A 22129-nucleotide genomic window follows, 5' to 3' on the forward strand; every position below is an offset into this window, starting at 1 on the left:
ACTGGCCTTCTTGTTGTTTTTAGCACATACCACTTTTTCACCTGACTTGTCCTTTTCATTGGGTGTTCATTCTCTTTGGAATGTTGCCCTTCTTCACCTCTATTTCTTGGATTCCTTGGCCACTTCAGGATTCAGGAGTCACTGCAAGAGGCCATGCCTATTCCCTCCCTTGCTAATTGTTACTAGAGTCTCTCCTCAGAGACCACTTTCCTTCTATCACTTATCATTCTATAAAAGTCTCATATTCAGAGTTGTTTTTAGGAGAGTACTTGGAGGGCAGGATTTGGGTTTTTTGGTTTGTATGTTTTGCTCTGTTCTGTGTCCCTATTGTTGTCCCATACTGCTTGGCACAGGGAAAACTCTTAATAAATGTTTGCTGAGTAAAGTAGGATATATTTTGTATTTACATAATTGTTTTCTCCCTGTCCTCCCCATAGAAATGAGTGTTGCTCAAGGGCTGGGACAGACCCCCGTCCACCTTGCTAGTTCTCTTACACATTACTTCCTTTAATACATGCTGTGATCCAGTGACTCCAGCCTCCTTGTTATTTCCTCAAACAATCTCTGTGCCTTCCCTTTGAAACCACCTATAATTAATCCTGCATCTATTTTGTTTGGATGTAGTTGTTTGTATGTTGTTTTTCCTATTCACAATTGTGCTCACTGCTTTTTTTGTTTTTGTCTTTCTATCTCCAATGCCGAGCACAGTAAGTACACAGCAGGTACTTAATAAATGCTAGCTGATTGATGATATCATCACAGGACAGAACAGTTCATGGCACATAATATTAAGCACCAAATAATTGCTTGCTGACTGAATATAGGAGTTCAAATAGTTTTGAATCTCTGATTATATTGGAACTCCATATCTACTTCGAACAGCTAAGTGGAAAGAAATTCATCTTCACAAGCTCAAATTCAGACTCAGACACATTCTAATTTTCTGCCTTAGTTCCTCATTTCTAAAATGAGCTGAAGAAGTAAATGGCAAACCATTCCAGATTATCTTCTCCAAAAACTAAAAAAAGAAACCTACTAAAAATGAGGTTACAAAGAGTTGGACACAACTGAAAAAATAGAAAAATACATACCTATTTTACAATTAGGTTACAATTACAATTGCAAATAAATCTGAAGCATAAAATAAGCCAGTCTTCAATTAAATATATCTCAATATGAAAAGAGAATATTACAACTGATGTTGATCTTTACATCTTTTCCCTAGCAATAACCAAAGAATAGAGGCTTTAAAGAAAATACAATCTTTTCACACAAAAGATAATGCCTAGAAGTAAACTAAGCAATTTTGAAGTTCACTGTGGCCACAAGTTACTGATTAGTATTAATGTTCACTAAAGTTCTATTTAAATCTATAAAAACAGAAAGCATAAATTACAAGTCATGCTAAATAAGTGAAACATGCAACAGGATTAATTCTCTTCTCAAAAAGTAAATTGTCTTAAAATCCCTTTAAGGTTGGCCTAATATTATAACTTTAAGCGTCCTCAAGGAAACTACGACCAGCTAATTTGTAATTTGCACTTATAAAAACATTCATGCTTTTAAAATATTGTTATCACTTATGTTAAATAACAAATCTAAAATGATGCTAAAGATTTGTGAGAACTGGATGGAAATATTATTTTCTCAATAAGCAACTATTGAGAAAGGAGGACTTTCCCAGGAGACTTATTACATTTCAATAAAGGTCTTATTAAGTAAGGGAAAGTTAACAGTTTCATACACTATCTTCCCAAAACACAAGAAGTTAGAAAATTTCAGGATTTAGGAACTTATATGTTCAGTACATACAGTATAGTGCAGTGTATGCTACAGAACTTAAATACTTTATGACTGATATATTCTTGCATTAGTATTAGTATTTTTTCAATATTCATAACAAACAACAAGAATAGCTAATACACACGCACATATATATAGTGCCAACTTAATGTCTTAAGCACTTTACAAATATTATCTCATTTGATCCTCAGAAGAATTCTGGAAGGTAAGAAATATTACAGATAATATAACTGAAGTAAACAGAAGTTAAGTGATTTGCTCAGGGTCACACAGTTCATAAGTGTCCAAAGTTTGAACTCAGGTCTTCCTGATTCCAGGCCTAGTACTCTTTCCACTGTGCCATTTAGCCTTCCCCAAAACCTAAGTAATCTCAGTTTTTAACAAATCAAGAATGCAGAGTTTTCTAAATCAACAGGTTTGTTTATACACAATTGCCCAATATATGTTCTTTAGAACTTTGTATAATTAAGTCTGCATACAATATGGAAAGACACTGTGTTTTCAGCTAAGACACACATTATCACATTATTCAAAATTAATCATAAGCAAGGCAATATAAGATAAACCAAATTAAAAACAATGATATTGACTTGAATGGCTTTAAAACAAGACTATGAATTGGGGGTACATGATGTAATCACTGAAAAGTATATATATTTCATTCCAGAATGAAATTATCAGTAGGTATATAAGAGACTGAATAAATTAGCAGATATAAGTATGTATATGTTGTATGCCAAATCTTAATATGATTCTTGAACTAAAGCCCAAAAGTATATCCAAAATGCAAAATACCAGTCTGATAATGCAACTAAAGCTAATGTGAAAAATAAAACCTAAACAGGTGCTGCAATTGACATGAAAATGGCATTCCTCTAAAGAAATGTTTACTAAATAAATGATTACTATAATGGTAAAGCTATAAATATGATAAACTTTCATTTATCTGAAAATACAAATAAGAAAGCTCAAATAATCAACTACCACATGAAAGAATGCTCCAAATCACTAATAAAAAATACCTATCATCAGACTGGCAAAAATGATAAAAAGTCAGTTACTGGAAAAGATGTAGGAGAACAGGTACACTAATGTACTGTTAGTAGAGTTGTGAATTGTTCCAATCACTCTGCCAAACAACTTGGAACTACATTCAAAAAGTACAAAACACCATATACTCTGACCCCATAATATGACTACAAGATATGTATCTCAAAACAGCATTGAGGCAGAGGGAAAACAGTTAGATACACAAAAACATTTGTAGTAGGACTTTTTGTTGTAGTAAAGAACTGAAAACAAAGTATACTTTGCATTAAAAATGTATCAGAAGAATTCAGTGAAACTCAAAAAATCTGAATGAACTGACAGAATAAAATAGTAAAAACAGGAGAATATACAGGATGACCACAAGATAAATGAATGAAAAAATATTTATTTAGTACTTACTATATGGGCAAAACATTGTACTAAGTGCTGAACATAAAAATAGGGAGAAAAAGTTTCTATTCACAAACACATTTAATAAGGGAAACATTACATATTAGAGATTTCAAATCAGTCATATGTTAGAGTCCTATGGGTCTTAGGATGCAATATCAAAATGAATGATAATGCCTCTTCTTTAATTTTTTGTGTGTTTATTTTGTGAGGACTGGCTTAGTTATATATTATAGAGAAGCTTATTAAAAACTTGGCAAGAAAATGGTAATTTTTTTGGCCACAGCAATTCTCAGAGATCATCTGGTAAGTTGTACAGGTTTGTTTTCTTTCCAGAGGACAGTATTACTGAAAAATCAAGAGATTTCCTACTTATCTACATAAAGTGTCCTTCTATATATGCATAACTGCATTATGCATTCTTGGTGGAATTATGAAATGATCCAACCATTCTGGAGAGTAATTTGGAATTATGCCCAAATGGCTATAAAACTGTGCATACCCTTCAATATAGTAGCGTCTCTACTGGGTGTGTATCCCACAGAGGTGTTTTTTTCCCTTTTGATCTTATTTCTTTTGGTTGTTCAGCATGGCAAATGTGGAAATAACATTTAGAAGAATTGCACATCAGATTGCTTGCTGTTTTGGAGAAGAGGGGGTAGGGTGTGGAAGAAAAATTTGGAACACAAGATTTTGTGAAGGTGAATGTTGGAAACTATCTTTTGCATGTATTTGGAAAAATGAAATATCGTTAAAAATTATATTATGTTCTAATTCTTCAAGAATATAGCCTTTCAAAGAATGTGCATTATTAATGCATAGCACAAAGAAGGTGCTCAATAAATGCTTGCTGACTTAGTGGATCTGCATTAGTAGAAGGAGTTTTCTTACTGGAAGTTCTCTATGCCAATAAAACACAACTCTATACTAAAAATACACACACAACATAATTATAGCTAGCAATTACAGATCACTTTAAAATTGGCACTATGACGTTCATTTGATTCTTACAAAAATCTTAAGAAACAGGAGCTATAGTGTTACTACTGGGCTTATATCCCAAAGAGATCATAAAGAAGGGAAAGGGACCTGTATGTGCACGAATGTTTGTGGCAGCCCTCTTTGTAGTGGCTAGAAACTGGAAACTGAGTGGATGCCCATCAGTTGGAGAATGGCTGAATAAATTGTGGTATATGAATATTATGGAATATTATTGTTCTATAAGAAATGACCAACAGGATGATTTCAGAAAGGCCTGGAGAGACTTACAAGAACTGATGCTGAGTAAAATGAGCAGGACCAGGAGATCATTATATACTTCCAACAACAATACTATATGATGATCAATTCTGATGGACCTGGCCATCCTCAGCAATGAGATCAACCAGGTTCAGTTCATTACTGCTCCATTGGAAATGATTTGATCTCATTGCTGAGGATGGCGATGACTAAAAACCATTACATTGAATTCCCAATCCCCATATTTATGCCCACCTGCATTTTTGATTTCCTTCACAAGCTAATTGTACAATATTTCAGAGTCTGATTCTTTTTGTACAGCAAAATAACGGTTTGGTCATGTATACTTATTGTGTATCTAATTTATATTTTAATATATTTAACATCTACTGGCCTGCCATCTGGGGGAGGGGGTGGGGGGTAAGAGGTGAAAAATTGGAACAAGAGGTTTGGCAATTGTCAATGCTGTAAAGTTACCCATACATATAACCTGTAAATAAAAGGCTATTAAATAAAATAAATAAATAAATAAAATAAAATCTCAAAAAAAAAAAAAAAAAAAAAAAGAAAAAGAAACAGGAACTATGATTATACTCCCATTTTGAGGAAATTGAAGGTTAGAGAGATTAAGTAACTTGTTCAGTTGTGAGTATCTGAGGGAGGATCTGAATTCTGCTCTGATTACAAGACTTATACTGTCTATTATAGAAGGAGTATTTCTTCTGTTTCAAGGGGGAAAAAAAAAGGTAACTATAAGGATTTTCTAAATGAAAACCTATTATATTGTTAATTAAGTAGCCCAGAATTTGAAGAAGCTTACACTGTGATTTTTTTTTTATTCTACTAAACATTGTTATTTAACCAGAATAACACACTGAATGCTTCAGGAGATAACTGCATTATGGAGATATAATTCCACTGAGGGAATACTGTGATAAACCACAATAACCATGTGAAAATGGAAAACACAAATTAAGTTCTAATCTTTATGGAAACATTTTATAACCTACCAATTAAGGAACTTAATTTATGGATGTCTATTTTTTCCCACTCCTCAATCACTACCTCCCAGAAGCCTATTATTCCTTTCCAAATCAAAGATATGCATGCCTAAGACTATCATTAATTCCTAGTTTATACATGAGGTTAGGGTTATACTAGAATACACAGTGAAATTATAATCATGATTTGAAATTAAGACATTTTGTTATGTAGAAGAAATATTTAATGCTTTATTTAAATCACATATATTGGAAAGACAGTATTATAGCATCCAAACCTGAGAAACACAAAATAGATTAGTAGTATTTTAAATTAGCAAACATGTAAGTTAAGAAAAGCAAGCAACCTATTTATCCATATAACACACATATGAGAATTCTCTAAAAGAAAACATCAGTAATATTAAGTCTTCTTACATAGAAGATAAATGATTTATCAAGGGGAGGTGCTCCAGATCTCTAGGGTACCTATCATCTAGTGACCACCCCAAGGACTACTAGGTCCTAGACTTGAGCCAGTGAGGTTCCCAGAGTGTCTAACTGTTCACACTATTGTAACTCACTACACTTATATAATCAATTGACCCTATCAATTAAGCTGTGTTTAGCAAATGTCTGCTATGGACTTAGCCCTCTGACGTTGTCCTTTTCCCCCAAAATCACTAAATCTTCTATGCTTCAGGTTAAATACTCTTAATCACTTTTAAGTGATTCTTATGAGGTATGGTCTATATTCCTATCATAATCCTAATCATCCTTTTCCAGGTACATTCCTATTCATTAATGCTTTTCTTAAAATGTGTTGCCCTGAACTAAACTCAGTATTCTATATGTGACTTCACCAGGGGAAAATAGAAAAGGATTATCACTATCTCTGATCTCAACACTAACTCCTATTAATATAGCCAAAAACTAGGCATTTTGACTGTTATCTCATAATGTTGTTGCAGCCCAATGAACTGTAGTCTAACCCTGTCTGTTAATATCTCATGTTAACTAACAAGATCCTTCTATGTTCCAGGGATGATATGTCAGAGAATATTATGCCCATTTGACAGCTACAGAAGCTAAGAAATAGAGTGACTTTCCAATGTCACCAATTATTAGGACTAGGATTTGGAACTGTATCAAAGTCCATTTTCTTCTTGGAAACCATGTTGTCTCTAAGATAAAGAAAATCCTGTATGTTCAACAGAATTTCCAAATTCTTTCAAATTCTGATAGTTTACCTCTAAAGGAGTTATTAGGGATTCGTACTCAGCCTTGCTCCTACCAAAAGTGTTATGAGGCCTCTCTTAATCTCTTGTTTTAAACCAAAATACATTAATTTAGTTCTGGGGATCAAGGATAAAACATCTCAAGATAACTGAAGAGAACCAGATTTAATAAAAAGTAGTCATGCAAATCCTACAACAACAAAAAAAATCTATTTTCATTCTGTAAAAGTAACAAACTAATACTTGCTCCAGGCTTAGAGATCTTGTATTACATTTTCCTTAAACTAGAAGCCACTATTTTGCTTTTGCAAGACTAGAATAGTAAAAGTTACCCTAACTCATATATCTCTATTTCTAACCAACATATTTTGACATATAAATTTCTATTGTTCATGTATCTTACTAACCTGGTATATTTGAATTCAATGCTCAATTACATGTTCTTTAAATAACTTCTCTCTTTGTTCAATTTTGGTTGTATTTTGTGAAAGGTCTGTTGGTAACATGAAATAGTACCAGTAATTTATTTACATGTTAGGGGAAGGAGAAAGTAGGTTAAAAAAGACCAAGAGACTTAAAACAAGTGTGATAAAACCCCATCAGACTTGTACAGGAAATAAAAGAAGGCAGTTCTCACTCATCAGGAAGAAAGGTAACCTTGCCATGACTACTGTCAAACAAGTTATACTACATTTATCTTCTTCCCAAATTTAAACTGTGGTCACCAGAAGACTAACATATGACTTCAAATTCAAACATCAGGATAAGTGAGATGACACTCTCACTCTAAACAACAAATTTTTTCACGTCCAAATCAAGTCTCATTTTCAGTTTATTGAATAAGAAGTGGGGAGTTAAAAACAAGAGGAAGAGGAGATTATTTAAATAGAAAAAAAATCTAACAGTAATATCTCTGTTGCACTCCTTTTCAAGGTCCTTCATCTTAGAAAGTTTGGCTGAAGTATGTATCACACATGTCGAAGGTTGCAAGAACTTTCTGTATTTATCCCTTGCTGAATTAGCAAACCAATACACCATATTATTGTGATTTCCTGTTTAACTTATTAAGATATCACATCTTCCAAGAGTTTATTCATCCTATAAAATTTTGAAATGGGCACTGAATACAAGTGCAATCTTTGATGGAACATTAATGATGTCTCTTTTTAAGGATGAGTAGGTAGCTCAGGAGAAATGTTCTCTAGTACATCCCTGCTAACTGATTTTCTAGGCTTCAATTGAAGAATTTTAGTGATGGAGAGCTCACCTTCTCTTTCCTAGCAGCCCATTTTATTTTTACACAGATTTTTCAAAAGTTTTTCTTAACACTGAACTTTAACTTAACTTAACACTGAACTGCATCTCTCTGAAACTCTGAAACTCTGAAAATCAAGTGCATCTACTTCTTTCATCTAGAGTTGATTCAAACAAGTCTAATCTCTCTTCCATATCACAGCTCTTTAAATACCTAAAGACAATTATCCTGAAGCCTTTTGCTTCAAGGTTAACATACTCAGTTCCCTCAAATAATTCTTACATGACAGGTTTCAGTGCTCTCTCCATTCCAGAGAGAGAGATCACCAATCTCTTCTTGTGCCCATTTGATTTTGCTAATTCTGCAAAGAATGATTACAGAAAGTTATCAGAAATTTTGAAGACTTTAATATTTTCCTTCATCACAACATGTTTCAGATAAATTAGTTCTAGCAGTTCAGATAAGTTAGGATACAAAAAAATTGTATTGTATTGAGCCTGTCAAATATTTCAAGATAACATGTTAATCAGGTATTTGGACATGGCTTAAAAAAAAAAAAAAACAAACCCAACAACTCTCAATATGTAATAAATAACCCTTTTCAGTCTAGGCATAAAAAGTATTTGCAAGTCTACTACTGATAACACAGAAGACCTCAACAGTAGAAAAATGGATTTTATAAAATAGAATCTTTCTATCTAGGAACGCCATTTTGTATTTCCAAAACAATTTAAATGAAGCACATGGTCATTTAAGGATGTCTGTGTATTACTTTTAAGAGAATAAATGGGTCATCTGGATAACAGGGTTCAGGCAAGTTCAAGGTTCAGACAGCTCTGTCACCAATGGGGTAAGGGACTTCCTGATAAGACAGCACCTCCTATCAATATGTATCGGTCCTTGCTCAGCAACTTTAATTCTTAAAGAGTTCCTTGAAGCACAAAGTGACTTGTTCAAGGTCACACATCCATGATAGGTCAGAGGTGGACCTTGAATGCAGATCTTCCTGACTTTAAAGTAGGCTAATTCACTATGTAAAATTAATTTCAAATTCAATAAACATTGATTAAGCCTACTACATATAAGATAATGTGTTTGGCAATGAAGATAACAGAGAAAAAAATGGAACAGTCACTTCTCTTCAAGAACCAACATCCTAATGAAGAGTATATAATATACCATATATGCAAATAAATTTAACAGAAAGTAACTTGAGGAAGAAGAAAAGAGAGAACTCAAACCTGGGAGATCCAGGAAAGCAGCTCAGAGAAAGCCTTCTGGTTTTGTGTCCTCAATTGTGATTTAATTAGTTTAGGGGCCTCGAAGATGGGGAAATTCCTATATCCAAGTGACAGGCAAAGGCCTGGAGCCCTGGAAGTTTAAGTGATCTTAAGCTTCCCAGTATGCATTTGAGGCAATGTGAATCCAGGTCACTTTAGACCCAAAGCCAGCCCCTATCCATTAGCTCTTTTGCTTCTCTCAAGCATTAATTATACAAACAAAATACCTATTTTGACCTTACCAAAAAAAAAAAAAAAAAAAAAATCAAGGTATTCTTTCATTAATGTAGTCAATGTACATTATGGAAGTGAAAGACTTACAGAACTTCTCTGAATATCTTGTTCAGACCTACAACAGAACACGGAGAGATCCCCATTCAGAATGACTTCAGCTAATGAGTTCACCAGTGGTGCATAGTGTATAATTAGGAAAACCTAATGAAAAAGAGAAATGATTTATTAGAATGTGGCATTTGCAAATATGTTTCTCTTTACTGAATAGATAAAATAATTTCATTTGGGCAAAGTAAAAATCTTAGAACTGTAAGGAGCTTAGATATCTTTTCCCCCCAATCCCACATTAGAGAAGCAGAAACAACTTGCTCAAGAATATTTAATACCTAAGATTTATGGGAGTATTATTCTCATTCCAAAGAACTAGAAACAAGCTGTCTACAAGTTGAGGAATAGCTGAATAAACCATGGCATATAAATATAATATAATATAATTACACAATTACAATTATAAATAAGAATTTTTAAAATTTGAAAAAATCAGTGTATAGATAAACATTAATTGTTAAAAGAAGAGAACAAAGAAAATAGAATCAGAAAAATAATATATATACTGAATTCAATCAGGAAGAAAGGAGAAAAACAGAAAGAAAAAACAACAACAAAGACTTCTTAAATTCTTCCCTAACAACAGAACATAGATGTTCTATACTACTAATATTAGTATTAGTCAGTCAACAAGTATTTATTAAGTATTAAGTAGTTCCCATATGCAACACACTATGATAATGTCTAGAATTACAAAGAAAGGCAAAAATAACTTCTGCCCTTAAGAGAGTTTCCCTTCTAATAGGGTAACAAACATGTAAACAGCTGGACAGATACAAGATATATCAGAATAAATGGAAGGCCATCTGGGGGAGAGGGGGAGGCAAGAGACAGGGTAAGGCATTTGTCGCTAGAAGAACTGGGAGAAGTTTCTTGTAGAAAGTGAAATTTGAGTGAATCATCAAAGAAGCCAGAGAAAGAGGCAAAGGTGAGGGGGCAGAACATTCCAGGCACAGAGAACAGACATGTCCAAGGCACAGAGATGAGAAGTAGTAGGTCATATTCAATGAACTAAAATTAGGTTGGATTTTAGAATAACAACAACCAGTACTTCTATAGCATTTTAAGGTTTACTAAATGCTTTATACTCTCACTTACATTAATACACTCACATTATTTCATTTGATCTTTGCAACAACTCTCTGAGGTAAGGTCTATTATTAATCCTATTTTACAGATGAGGAATGGAGGGTCAGAAGTAAATGACTTGCCCAAAGTCACCCAGTCCATGAGTGAAAGAGGGAGGAATTCAGGTCTTGTACACTTCGATCCAGAACTCTAAAATATGCTGCCATTTAACAGGGTTCAAAAGGAATGATCAAAAATGTGCTGAGAATGTTTTTACTTTCTACCAAATTCTCAATGTCATGAATATGACCAGTAAGAAGAGCCTACTTAACTCCCAGAATACTAAATAGGCTATGTTGGCGTATTTTTTTTCATAAGGTGACAGGACCAAGTATCCACTTGCCAAAATCAGCTAGGGTTCTAAATTCTGAGCGTTTGAATAATCATATATGAGATTAAAGACAACAACCTACAACAAGAAAAATTCATGAACATCATAATTATTCAGTCAGCATCAGAAGCCAGAAATTTATCCCTCAAAAGGAGGTAGGAAGGATCTCAACTCAAAGTTCACATTGAGAAATATGAAACAAACTTTTATCCCCAAATGGCATAAAGCTCAGGAACTAAGATCATAAGCACTCCCTTTCATGAAGATAAATAATTCTATTTTCAGAAATAGAACCAACTTATGGTCAAATATTTGAATATTTGACAATAAAACTAGATGACTTAAGAATGTGGGTTATTCATAATAAAAATATTTTAAAAGGTTACATAACTAAGTTACCATAGAATTTTTCCCTTCATGTAAATATTACGCAATCATGGGAAGGAAGTACAATTCTTGAGGTAGTGAAAAGAAAAAGACAGCTTTAGCCAAATACACAAACTCATGAGATGAAAAGAATGAGAATTGCTACAAGTTTACTTAACAGAAAGTAATATTCCAACTTGGCATGAAAAAAATAACAAAAACAATAAATTTTTTAAAAATACAATTCTACTACATGAAATACTATATTGTGATGTACTTAGTAAGTGCATCCTTAGTCTTGAAGTTAAGGGCTTAACTTCAAAATTCCATAAACAAGATTTTTGCATTGTTAAAAACAAAAACTATGGATTTCTAAAATATTATGAGCATCCTATAAATGCTCTTAGAAATCTAGTCTATAGATTACTAAGATGATATAATGGAAAGAACTTCTTATTTAAAGTCAGGAAATCTGAGTTTCAACTCTATTCTAGCACTTAATACTTGGATGATCATGAGAAAATGACAAGCTTTTAGGGCCTAAGTTTCCTCATCTGATAAATTAGACATAGAATAAATGATATCCTAAGTCTTTCCCAACTCCAAAAACCTATGCATCTATGAATGTGTAAGTATAGTTTTGTTTTTCATTTCATTTCAAGCATATTTTTGTTGTTATGAAGATGGTAGATAACACCTACTTTACTCTAACACTAGAAAAGTCATATTTTCTAATGGTATTTAAAATTTTTATTCTATTACACATAACTAGAAGCAAAAATAATTTAAAATATATTCAAACTAAGGAATGAAACTTTACATAAAACCCTTAGCATTTAAAAGTTAACTAAATGAATTTATAAATAATGGGTTTTTTTTTTGTATTATATCACTTTCTGGCCCAGTTTGCTATTTTTGGGTTTTTTTTTTGATGTTTTAACATAATTATGGTTAATATATAGTTATGGTTCTATTGATTTCAATTTGCATCACTTTATTTTTCCACAAGTCCTTATAATTTCACATTTACTGGCATTTGGAAATTTAATTAAAAGCTTTTTATTTTCAAAACATATGCATGGATAATTTTTCAACACCGAATGTTGCAAAACCTTGTTTTACAATTTTCCTTCCCTTTCCCTCAACCATTCCCCTAGATGGCAAGTAATCCAATATATGTTAAACATGGTAAAAAAAAAATATGTTAAATCCAATATATACATACATATTTATACAATTATCCTGCTGCACAATAAAAATCAGATCAAAGAGGAAAAAAATGAGAAAGAAAATAAAATGCAAACAACAATAAAAAAGAGTGAAAATGCTATGCTGTAGTCCATATTCACTTCCCACAATCCTCTCTCTGGGTGTAGATGGCTCTCTTCATTTACAAGATCATTGGAAATGGTCTGAATCACCTCAATGTTGAAGAGAGCCATCATCAGAACTGATCATCGTATAATCTTCTTGTTGCCATGTACAATGATGACCTGGTTCTGTTCATTTCACTTAGCCTCAGTTCATGTAAGTCTCTCCAGGACTTTCTGAAATCATCCTGCTGATTGTTTCTTAGATAACAATATTCCCACAACATTCATATACCAAAACTTATTTAGCCATTCTCCAAGTGATGGGCATTCACTTAGTTTCTAGTTTCTTGCCACTACAAAAACAGCTGCCACATTTTTGCACATGTGGGTCCCTTTCCCTCCTTTATGATCTCTTTGGGACATAAGCCCAGTAGAAACAATACTGGATCAAAGAGTATGCACATTTTGATAGTGCTTTGGTCATAGTTTTTGGAAATATTTCTTATATTAACATGTCATAATGTGTTCAACCGTTCTTTAATCACTGAATATAAGAGTTTCTAATTTCTGAATGATAGACAAAGAAGATTTTACATTAAGAGTCGAGGATTCTCATTCCCCTCCAAACTCTGCTACTTATATGACCATAGACAAGTTACTTAGTCCTAAAACTAGAACCACCTGATCAAAATGCATAACTGGTTTTATGATTCATTGTACATTATCATATTTCTCTTTCAAAACATTTCATCATTGATAGCTCCACCAACATTTCCCCTGCACTCTAGCCAACACTCTAGAATTTTTTGCTATTTTTTATCATTCAAGGTTATATTCTAAAGTTGTCCTAATTTACATCTCTTTATTATTATGGAGTAGAAGTATATTTCATGTAGTTATTAATAGTATGCCCTTCTATTGAAAATGTTTATTATTATTCATTATCAGTTTAATACATGCAAATCCATTCTTTATGAATTCTGGATTTCAAATCTTTATCAGAAAAGCATAAAGCAAAATTTCCCACAATTTGTATTTTTTAATTCCAGCTCTAAGATAATGCTTCAGAGTAAGGACCAAAAAAGAGAAGATGGCATATAATAGCTATTATTAAAGAAGATTCCCTACAAAGCATCACTCAAAATTAATCAGTTGGAAAATCTTGACATACTGTAGTGAAACAATAAAGCCAATAAACATACCTGTGACAGAAGATAGAGAGAAACTGGAAGGCTTATTTTTGGACGTTCTCCTCCCTGAGGGAAGAAAAAAGGGAAAGGGACAATAGGGAAAGAGATGAGAAGAAAATATGTGCAAGTCATACAAACACTGAAAACAGAAAAGTAAAGTAATTATTGCAAACTATAAAACCCTAAATAATTAATTTGTTTTTTCCACATTATCCTCTCCTTCATTTATATAAAACTGTTCTTCACAAAATAAATTACTGATAGAAAGAACTTCACTTAACACTATTTACAACTATGTCATTTTTCATCTTAAAATCATCTTCATTAACAAAGAATTTAGCTCCAAGACTTCAGAAAATAGCCTTCAATTTTCTCCTTAAATTCTCTGGAATGTTAATTTCAAACAGCTGCTTTAGTAGAAAAGCAGGCTTACAAGAAAGGACTCTTGTGGTGTCCAATTCCTGTAAGGCAACTTTTGAAGTATAAGAAGCAAAGATGAATGTTTTAGGTAGAAAATGTAGACATTTTTTCAAACTGGCTTCACTTGGATTTGATTAGTACTTTAATAGTTTTAATTTGTTGTCTGTCTTTCTTATTTCCCTAAAGGAAAGGAAAGTATAGGTATACTTAGAAAAAATAATTTATAGATGATATCTTAAAATCTTGTGCCCTGCTGGGATTTTTCCCCCTGTTCTTCTAATGTAACATAATGAAGCAAATTCCCAGTATCCTTTAATTTCAACTTCTTCCTCCTCCAACCATTTCCAATTAATAAGATCCAAGTTTCAAAGGTCCAGATCAGAATTGGCCCTAGAGATTCCTTCACATAGATCATAGTCATTCTTATTCCAGAAAAGGCCAAAATGCTAATCAGTTCTGGTAAGGTTCTATATGTAATAAAATGGACTCACACAAGGCAATTAGATTGTATCTAAAACTGATCTCAATCCAAGATCAAGATTTCAGACTGGTTCTCAAATTATACTGGTCTCCTGGAACTGATTTTTAAAAAGGATTCTCTAAATCTTAAATAGTTAAGGTAACTTTAGTATGTTTAAAGATGACCAAAAACCAGACCAACATAAGCAGGAGGTGGGATGTCATGCCATTTGTCAGGATATTCACTTAGTACTTATTCAAAATATTAGTGAGTATTCACACTTGCACTGTATTTTTATTACTCAAGAGATTTGTTCCTTCTACTGAATCTTCTCCAGATCAAATACTTATTGCAGATATATAAGTATGCTACAAGTAATCAAAACCTCAAGTGAGAAATACACAAAAACCTTCATCCCTTCCCCCCAAAAAAGGAAAAAAAAATTAAAGGCTTCAAGTTTTTTTCTAGTGTCAATAATTTGTTTGAAATAATTGGTTTATGGTCTAAAAATAATAATCATAGAAAAAGAAAAGGGAAATGATTTTAATTTCTGTAGCCTATATCAGGCACTAGGATTCTTGGACCTCTGCCCAAAACAAGTAACTGTTCCTTTTTGAATACCTGCTGGCTTTTCCATTATGTTTGTCATAATGATACCTCCATTATGCTCCAAACTCACCTTGTCTTGATTTACCAGTGAATATACATAAAGAGGCAGAAAAAGCCTATTGAGTAAGTGGTCTGTGAGCACATCATTTAGGAATTCACAATTGATAATAAGTATGTCATTGAGGTAATGCAGATGGTCAAGATGTTCTGCTACCAAGTCACTCAGTTTTCCTCTATTCCTATGCCTGTAAAAGAAAAATAACTATTTCAAATTTGAATCTAATATCCCTGGAATGAAGATAAAGTATAAGGTAGTGCAACTACTGGATTGTCCCTTAAATAGTCAGTTTCTCTTCTCTCTTACTATCCCTCCTTCCCCAGTATAATTTTTGGCATAGCAAAAAAATTACTATTGTCAGGGGTTTGGGGAATGATACAGAAAATGGAAACCTGGAGAATAGTATTTTAGCAGGGAAATTACTCAAGTATATGCAATTGATGACTAAACAAGGATGCTCATTTGTAGTAATCTACTCTATTCCCCAATGAAAAGTACATTGTTCAAGAAGTAATACTTTCAGCTAATTAAGGACCAGGTAAAAGTTACTTACTCTTCATCAGTCTGGACACAGTTATCCAATTCAATCACATGACTTCCAATAAACCAGACCAAATTGGAAAAATAAGGGACTGCAGTTTTATCTCTGATATAGTGCAGCATGGCCTGATTATCCACTAGGAAAGTTTACAAAAGAAAAGAAATCAACTTTCTGCAGAAAATTTCAAGGAAGGAAAATTAACATTAATATTCTAAATCTTTTTTGGGAGTTGGTTAAAAATGTTGATCTTAAGGTACTTTTCCTTAAATTATTATGGCATTTATATCAGCATGACAAGTTAATCTGATTGAATATTAATAGCACTTATTAAAGGGCTTATTTCCCTATCGGTCTAAAGGTAGCAAGTTTAGTTAGATTAAAGCAGAAAGCATTATCACTTTCAAGCAAATCTTTTTGTTTACATGTAAGAATAAAGCAAGAATGCTGAAAACCAAGAGTGGTTAATAACTTACATGACACTGCAATAAGGAACACAGGAATCATCATTGAAGGAAGGGCAAAAAACAGACAACAGTTAACAGGATTAGGAACTGGGATGGTGAGACATCCGCCCAAAGGGATAAATAGCTAAAGCAGGAAGCATCTAAACTAAAAGATATAGGTTAGAAAAGAACAAGTACAAACCAGAAAGCAAGAAACTACTACCTCAGAATTAACTAATGCATTTTTCAAATTCATTAATTGGAGAAGCTCTAAAATTTAATACATTCTAAAACAAAAACTTTAGTGCAAACTTTAATTAGAACATCAGATTCACAATTTCCAATATGCAATGTTCTAAACCTTTGGTTCTTGAAAAAATGCAGACCTAACTATATCATAACAGTGTGACCCTCTGTTGACAAAAGCAAAAATAATACCACCATACTGAAATGATATCTTTGAGCATAAAGCCTCAAAGAGCTTGCCACTGAGATGACATTTTCCAATTTGGGAAATTAATATACATAAACTCAGTATTTGCAGCAGTATATAAAGATACACAGAAAGTTATTATTCACTATTAGATGCAGTATTCTACATGTTGCAACATCTTGAAAGAAAAAGAGTATATTAATGTTGCATGCTGCAGATTCTAACTAATAATATTATGCTGCCCTCTCCTGGTCATGAAGATGAAAATGATTTTATACATTAAAGAAAGAAGATCATATAACTCAACTCTACATTTTACACAGGGAAAGGGGCCAGACTGTGATTTTGCTGATTCCTTAATTCAGACTAGCACCTTCCCAGCAATTAATAGTCTTAGCTGTTTTAGCACTAACAGATTCAGTGACCTGCCTAAAGTCACACAGCTAAGTTGTGTCAAAAGTGGGACTTGAATCCAGGTCTTCCTGGTTCTGAAGTTGGCTCTCTATTCCACCATGCAACACTGTCTTTCACATTTTATATGCAAAAATAATAGAATTAATTCCAATCTTCCTTTCTCTTACAACTAAATATCTACCCAAACTCTTTATGTAGTTCAAATTTTTTCAATATAATTACTTCTAATGTATCATAATATATATCTAGTTTGTCCATTCTTATGCATAGTACATAAAAATGGGGTTGAAAAAATGCATGAGATGCTAGTTAAGTTGTAATTATTAAAAGTCAATTTTAAAAGACTTCATTTAGGTACATGATTTCTGTACTCAGTTTAGAATAAAATAGTTGAACCTCAAAATAAAGAAATGCACAAAAACATGAGTTAGAATCCACTACTAAGATAGGAAGCAAGAACTATATGAACAAATACATGACATCTTACCTTTATAAACATTTAAAGTTATGGTTCTTACAGCAATCCTGACCATGCTTTCGGGGTGATTAAAAAATTTGATGGCTTCTGTGTATAGGGCAAAGTCATTTGTGTGCTACAACATAAATGCCATGAAAAATAAATTACAAAATTTCAAGAATTTTCCCCATCCTAGTATTTCACTAAAAAACCCAAAAAAGAAAACACACTATGAATGCAGTAGTTACACCCTATCTCCTATATTATATGATCCAAATCTAGGTGGGGAAGGGAAGAGGAAAAAAAAAAAAAAAAAACTTGAAAAGCATTAACAATGACCTCACTGCCCTCTTGTGGTCATTTTTTCTCCCACCACAGTTCCTTTATATAAAAGAAGGAGGTCAAGTAAAAGCCAAAATGTTTCATATATGCATAACTTTAAGTACAGTCTAGAACAATACTGGAATGCAAATTCTTAGGGCCAGAGATCATGCCTTATTTACTTCTATTTCTTCTAAACCTAGTGCAAAACTTTGTATATAGCAACCATTCAATTAATATATATTCTGAATTAGCAAAATAAACCACACCTTTGAATTGATATCCTTCACAATAAATTTGAGAATAAAGTGATTTACTTTAAATCTGTGAGAACCAGAGAGACCCCTACAGATAACTGTGTATTCTGATTTTCTGATCTGATTATGGCTTGTAGTAAACTATGCTCCACCTCCATAGCTTCACAGATCTAGATATCATGCATATATAGAAAAGATTCTGTCTTTTATAATCTATATATGAGTCCACTCTATGCTGATTAGAAGGGGAAAAAATAAGGCTCAATTTGTCATACTTTCATTTCTTATAAATTCGCAGAGACTATTAACAGTCTGATCCTCAAATTACCTTTCCTTGCATAGTTAGGGCTAATACCTAGCAAATTTTAAATCCCAAGAAGACTTTTCCTCATCTAATATACTTTTAGGTACTTCTCACAATCAATCATAATGTGTTCAACAATCCCAAACTAATTTTGACATTAAAATAAGAAAGGTAAATCTACTGCAAAAAACAAAAAATTACTTTTTGATTACTTTTGGATTACCATGCCAATAATGAACTACTACAGACTATTTAAAGTAGGTTACATACTTTTTAAAATAAGATTCATATCTAGAATACTATACTATATAGGCAATACTATATAGGCTAATATATATATATATATATATACACACATTTATTCATAATTTAGCTTTCAAAAAATTGTTTCAATACACTTACCTCATTGTAAAAGAAATGAACAGTGTGATTGTTGAGTTTCAATGAAAGTGTTTTCAAGAATGATATATAATATGCCATAATCTCCTCATCAGAAAAGTCAAATTTATGGACAATGATAGAATTTACATAGTTATTAGAGAGTAAGTAATCTGGGAACAAAAAAGCCAAAAACTACGTGTTAATTCATATTGGAAACTGAGACGTTAAATAAATATTCTGAAACAAGCTTACCACAGTAGTAGTAAGCATCTCCGTTTCAGGTACAAAACAAGCACAAGTTTTAACATTTTAAACTATTCAGAACTTATGCAAGATCAACTCTCTAACAAATCTGAATGTCTTCCATCAAAATCAAATAAAGTATCTACAATGAAAAAACAAAACCTTAGCTGAGGGAAGGAAAAGAGGGGAGATAGAAGTGATAAATAGTAGTGAAGATACACTGGCATTTTCACAAATATGAAATTATATATGAGCACCAAATTGTCCAGAGTTTATGAATTATATTCTTCACTTTCTTGGGTATAACTGGCATATCCATTTTAAAAAATGTCTTAATATTGTGCTAAATTTCATAAACTTTACATATATATAAAGTCTAAATTTAAGGATTACTCATTATTCTCCATACATGTCCAATGCTTTCTAATGCAAAGCACTTTGTAACTCTTTCAACCATCACTATGGTCTATTTTGTATTATAGCTATTTGCGAATGGACTGTATTCCTCTCAATTAGATTATAAACATCAGTTAGGAGTAGACCTGTCTTATTTATTTTGAAATCTTTCCCAATTCAAGTATAAAACTTTGTAAAGAGAAGCAAATTAATAAAAAGTGGTGAAAGACCAAGGATATATAGTTTTGAGCCTTCCCATTACTATTTACCAACACAGATTTCTAAATAAGCCATCATCCTCATTTTAGGACTAAGGAAACTATAATTTAGTGATGTTTTTCATGTTTACGAATGTCATCAGGTTAGACTGTGCCCTTTCTCTAAAGGAAGGAGGGAGTCAGGTGAGCACAAGTTATTAACATAACTAATAAGAATGAAGTAAAGCTCCTGATTCAAAGGTAATTTTTAACAACTTACATGTTTATATTTATCTGTCCTCATTATGGTGCTTTCTAAAGGTTACTGTTAATTACTAACCTAGATTGTACATTTCTAAAAAGATCCAGCTCTCTATTTACCTTAGAATAAAATCCTACAGACCCCAATATAACCCAGGGGACCCATAACACTAGTAACATTTTGGGCAGCCCACATTATTAAGGCTACTTGATATCTCTCAAAACCAGAGACAAAATGAAGAAATTAAAAATTCCTCAACTTGCGACTGCCCCACTCATACAAAATTAGTGACAGACCCTACTTACTCTGAGGCATCCCAGACAAGCTGTGGCCAGCATAAAAGACTGTTACGTCGCTCTCCATTTCAGGAGAGGCCTTCAAGCAAAGCTGGAAATGACTACTTGTCAAGTACGTTGTAGGGGGATGCTTGTTCATGCAAGGGTTTGACTAGCTTACAATTCTATGACTGGTTCTTTACCAATGTCTCTTTTACTTCCTTCTCAGAAGGATAAGGAGACATATCATGTATTTTTACTGTCTTCCACCATACACTGTCCGAGGCAGTGTTTCTTTTTCATATGTACACAAACATACAAAATTCCCTGCACCTTCACAGCCTTCTCTCCTTCTTCTTGCTTTTCCTATTCTTACTATTTACTTCAAGACACTGATCTCCTGCTCTGAAGTTTTCTTGGAGCCAGACTATAAGTGGTCTTGAATGCCATGCTAAGGATCATATATTCTATCCTATAGGGAAAGGAACTTTCAGTGTATGAGAACATGACTAGACCTGTTGTTTGTTTGTTTTTTAATTTAAATTTTAAAAAAATTTTTTAAACCTAACTTGCAGCTCAGAGGGATATCAGTTAGGAAGTTGTCTCAAAAGCCCAGCCAGGAGGTAATAAAGAACCTAAATAAAGGTACTAACTATATGCATGAAAAGGAAGGAATACTTTCAAAAGAATGAAGAGTTACTGACAAAACTTGACAATTGATTGGACCAAAGGCCAAGAAATAGAAAAGTCAAAGATGGTTCCAAAGTTTATTTGATAATATAGCTGAAATTTCTTTGTAAGGAAAACTAACAGCAAAGAGTATCATTGCAATGCTAATAATGGAAATCCCAAATAGAAATACTGTTGCCTAAGATAATTGGTTTTGAAAACTGATGCTTGATGGGGTGGGAGAGGAAGGGAGTTTTTTGAAGATTTCCTTGATGATTGATTTTATTCTCATTGCATAAGTTAACACCTCTGTGAAGATGAAACATTTGCATGCTTTTAGTCAGCTCCAACTCTTTTCCTGAGCTCCAGTCCTCTATTTGAAACTGCCTGCTGGCAATTATAATTGGATATCTTACTGGCACCTTAAATTGAGAATGTCTTTCTCCCAAAACATACCTCTCTTCCCAACTTTGCTTTTTTTTCTTAATGGTACCATCATCCCTTTGATCACTTTTAAGGTCACCTTTCTATTTTGTAACAATAATTCATTTGTGAGTTGGGGATTATCTATATTACCAAGTCAACTTACATTCATATAGAATTCACTAGTCAACATCCTTACAACTGAAGGTTTCTGCAGATAGATATTTAAATAGAATGAAAAATAATCATTCAGAAATAGCCAAACAATTGTCTTATTTTACTGATGATCTATTTTAAATTACAAGCCACAGATGTAAATAGCTTCGTAAATAGTCAAAGTTTAAAAAAAAAAAAAAGCAATCTTACAAAGTGAGGTCTCATGACTGATATTTTCAAAAAGGATGTTCAAGGTTTGTAGCAGCTGAACACAGACATAACGACCAGATTTCTGACGCAGAATGTTCAAGAAGAAAACAAACATATTCTTCTCCAGGAAAAAGCTAGGATATAATTAAGAGAGTTAGTGATTCATTTTTCATACTCACACTCTTCATTTAAAATCATATATACTTCACAGTACACAGTAGATGATTATGATTAAAACCCCCAACCATGAGTTCAAAATGAAGAAAAATGTCTTCCTGTACAAGAGAGAGAAATA

General features: G+C 32.7%; 1 protein-coding gene across 7 annotated transcripts in view; it reads right to left on the reverse strand.

The window, feature by feature from the left end:
• CLEC16A (C-type lectin domain containing 16A) overlaps positions 1–22129 on the reverse strand; it is a 207565-nt gene that overhangs the window by 168500 nt on the left and 16936 nt on the right. For 6 of the 7 annotated variants that reach the window (XM_031944600.1, XM_031944603.1, XM_031944616.1 and 3 more), the window contains exons 3-9: positions 21835–21968; positions 19025–19173; positions 17771–17876; positions 16006–16129; positions 15465–15639; positions 13918–13971; positions 9557–9670 (exon numbers count right to left, since the gene is read on the reverse strand). In XM_031944600.1, coding sequence (XP_031800460.1) covers positions 9557–9670; positions 13918–13971; positions 15465–15639; positions 16006–16129; positions 17771–17876; positions 19025–19173; positions 21835–21968 — 856 coding nt within the window. The other variant, XM_031944620.1, reaches the window with a different exon arrangement.

Source organism: Sarcophilus harrisii, chromosome 1 (genome assembly GCF_902635505.1).
Source record: "Sarcophilus harrisii chromosome 1, mSarHar1.11, whole genome shotgun sequence".
Lineage (NCBI taxonomy): Eukaryota > Metazoa > Chordata > Mammalia > Dasyuromorphia > Dasyuridae > Sarcophilus > Sarcophilus harrisii.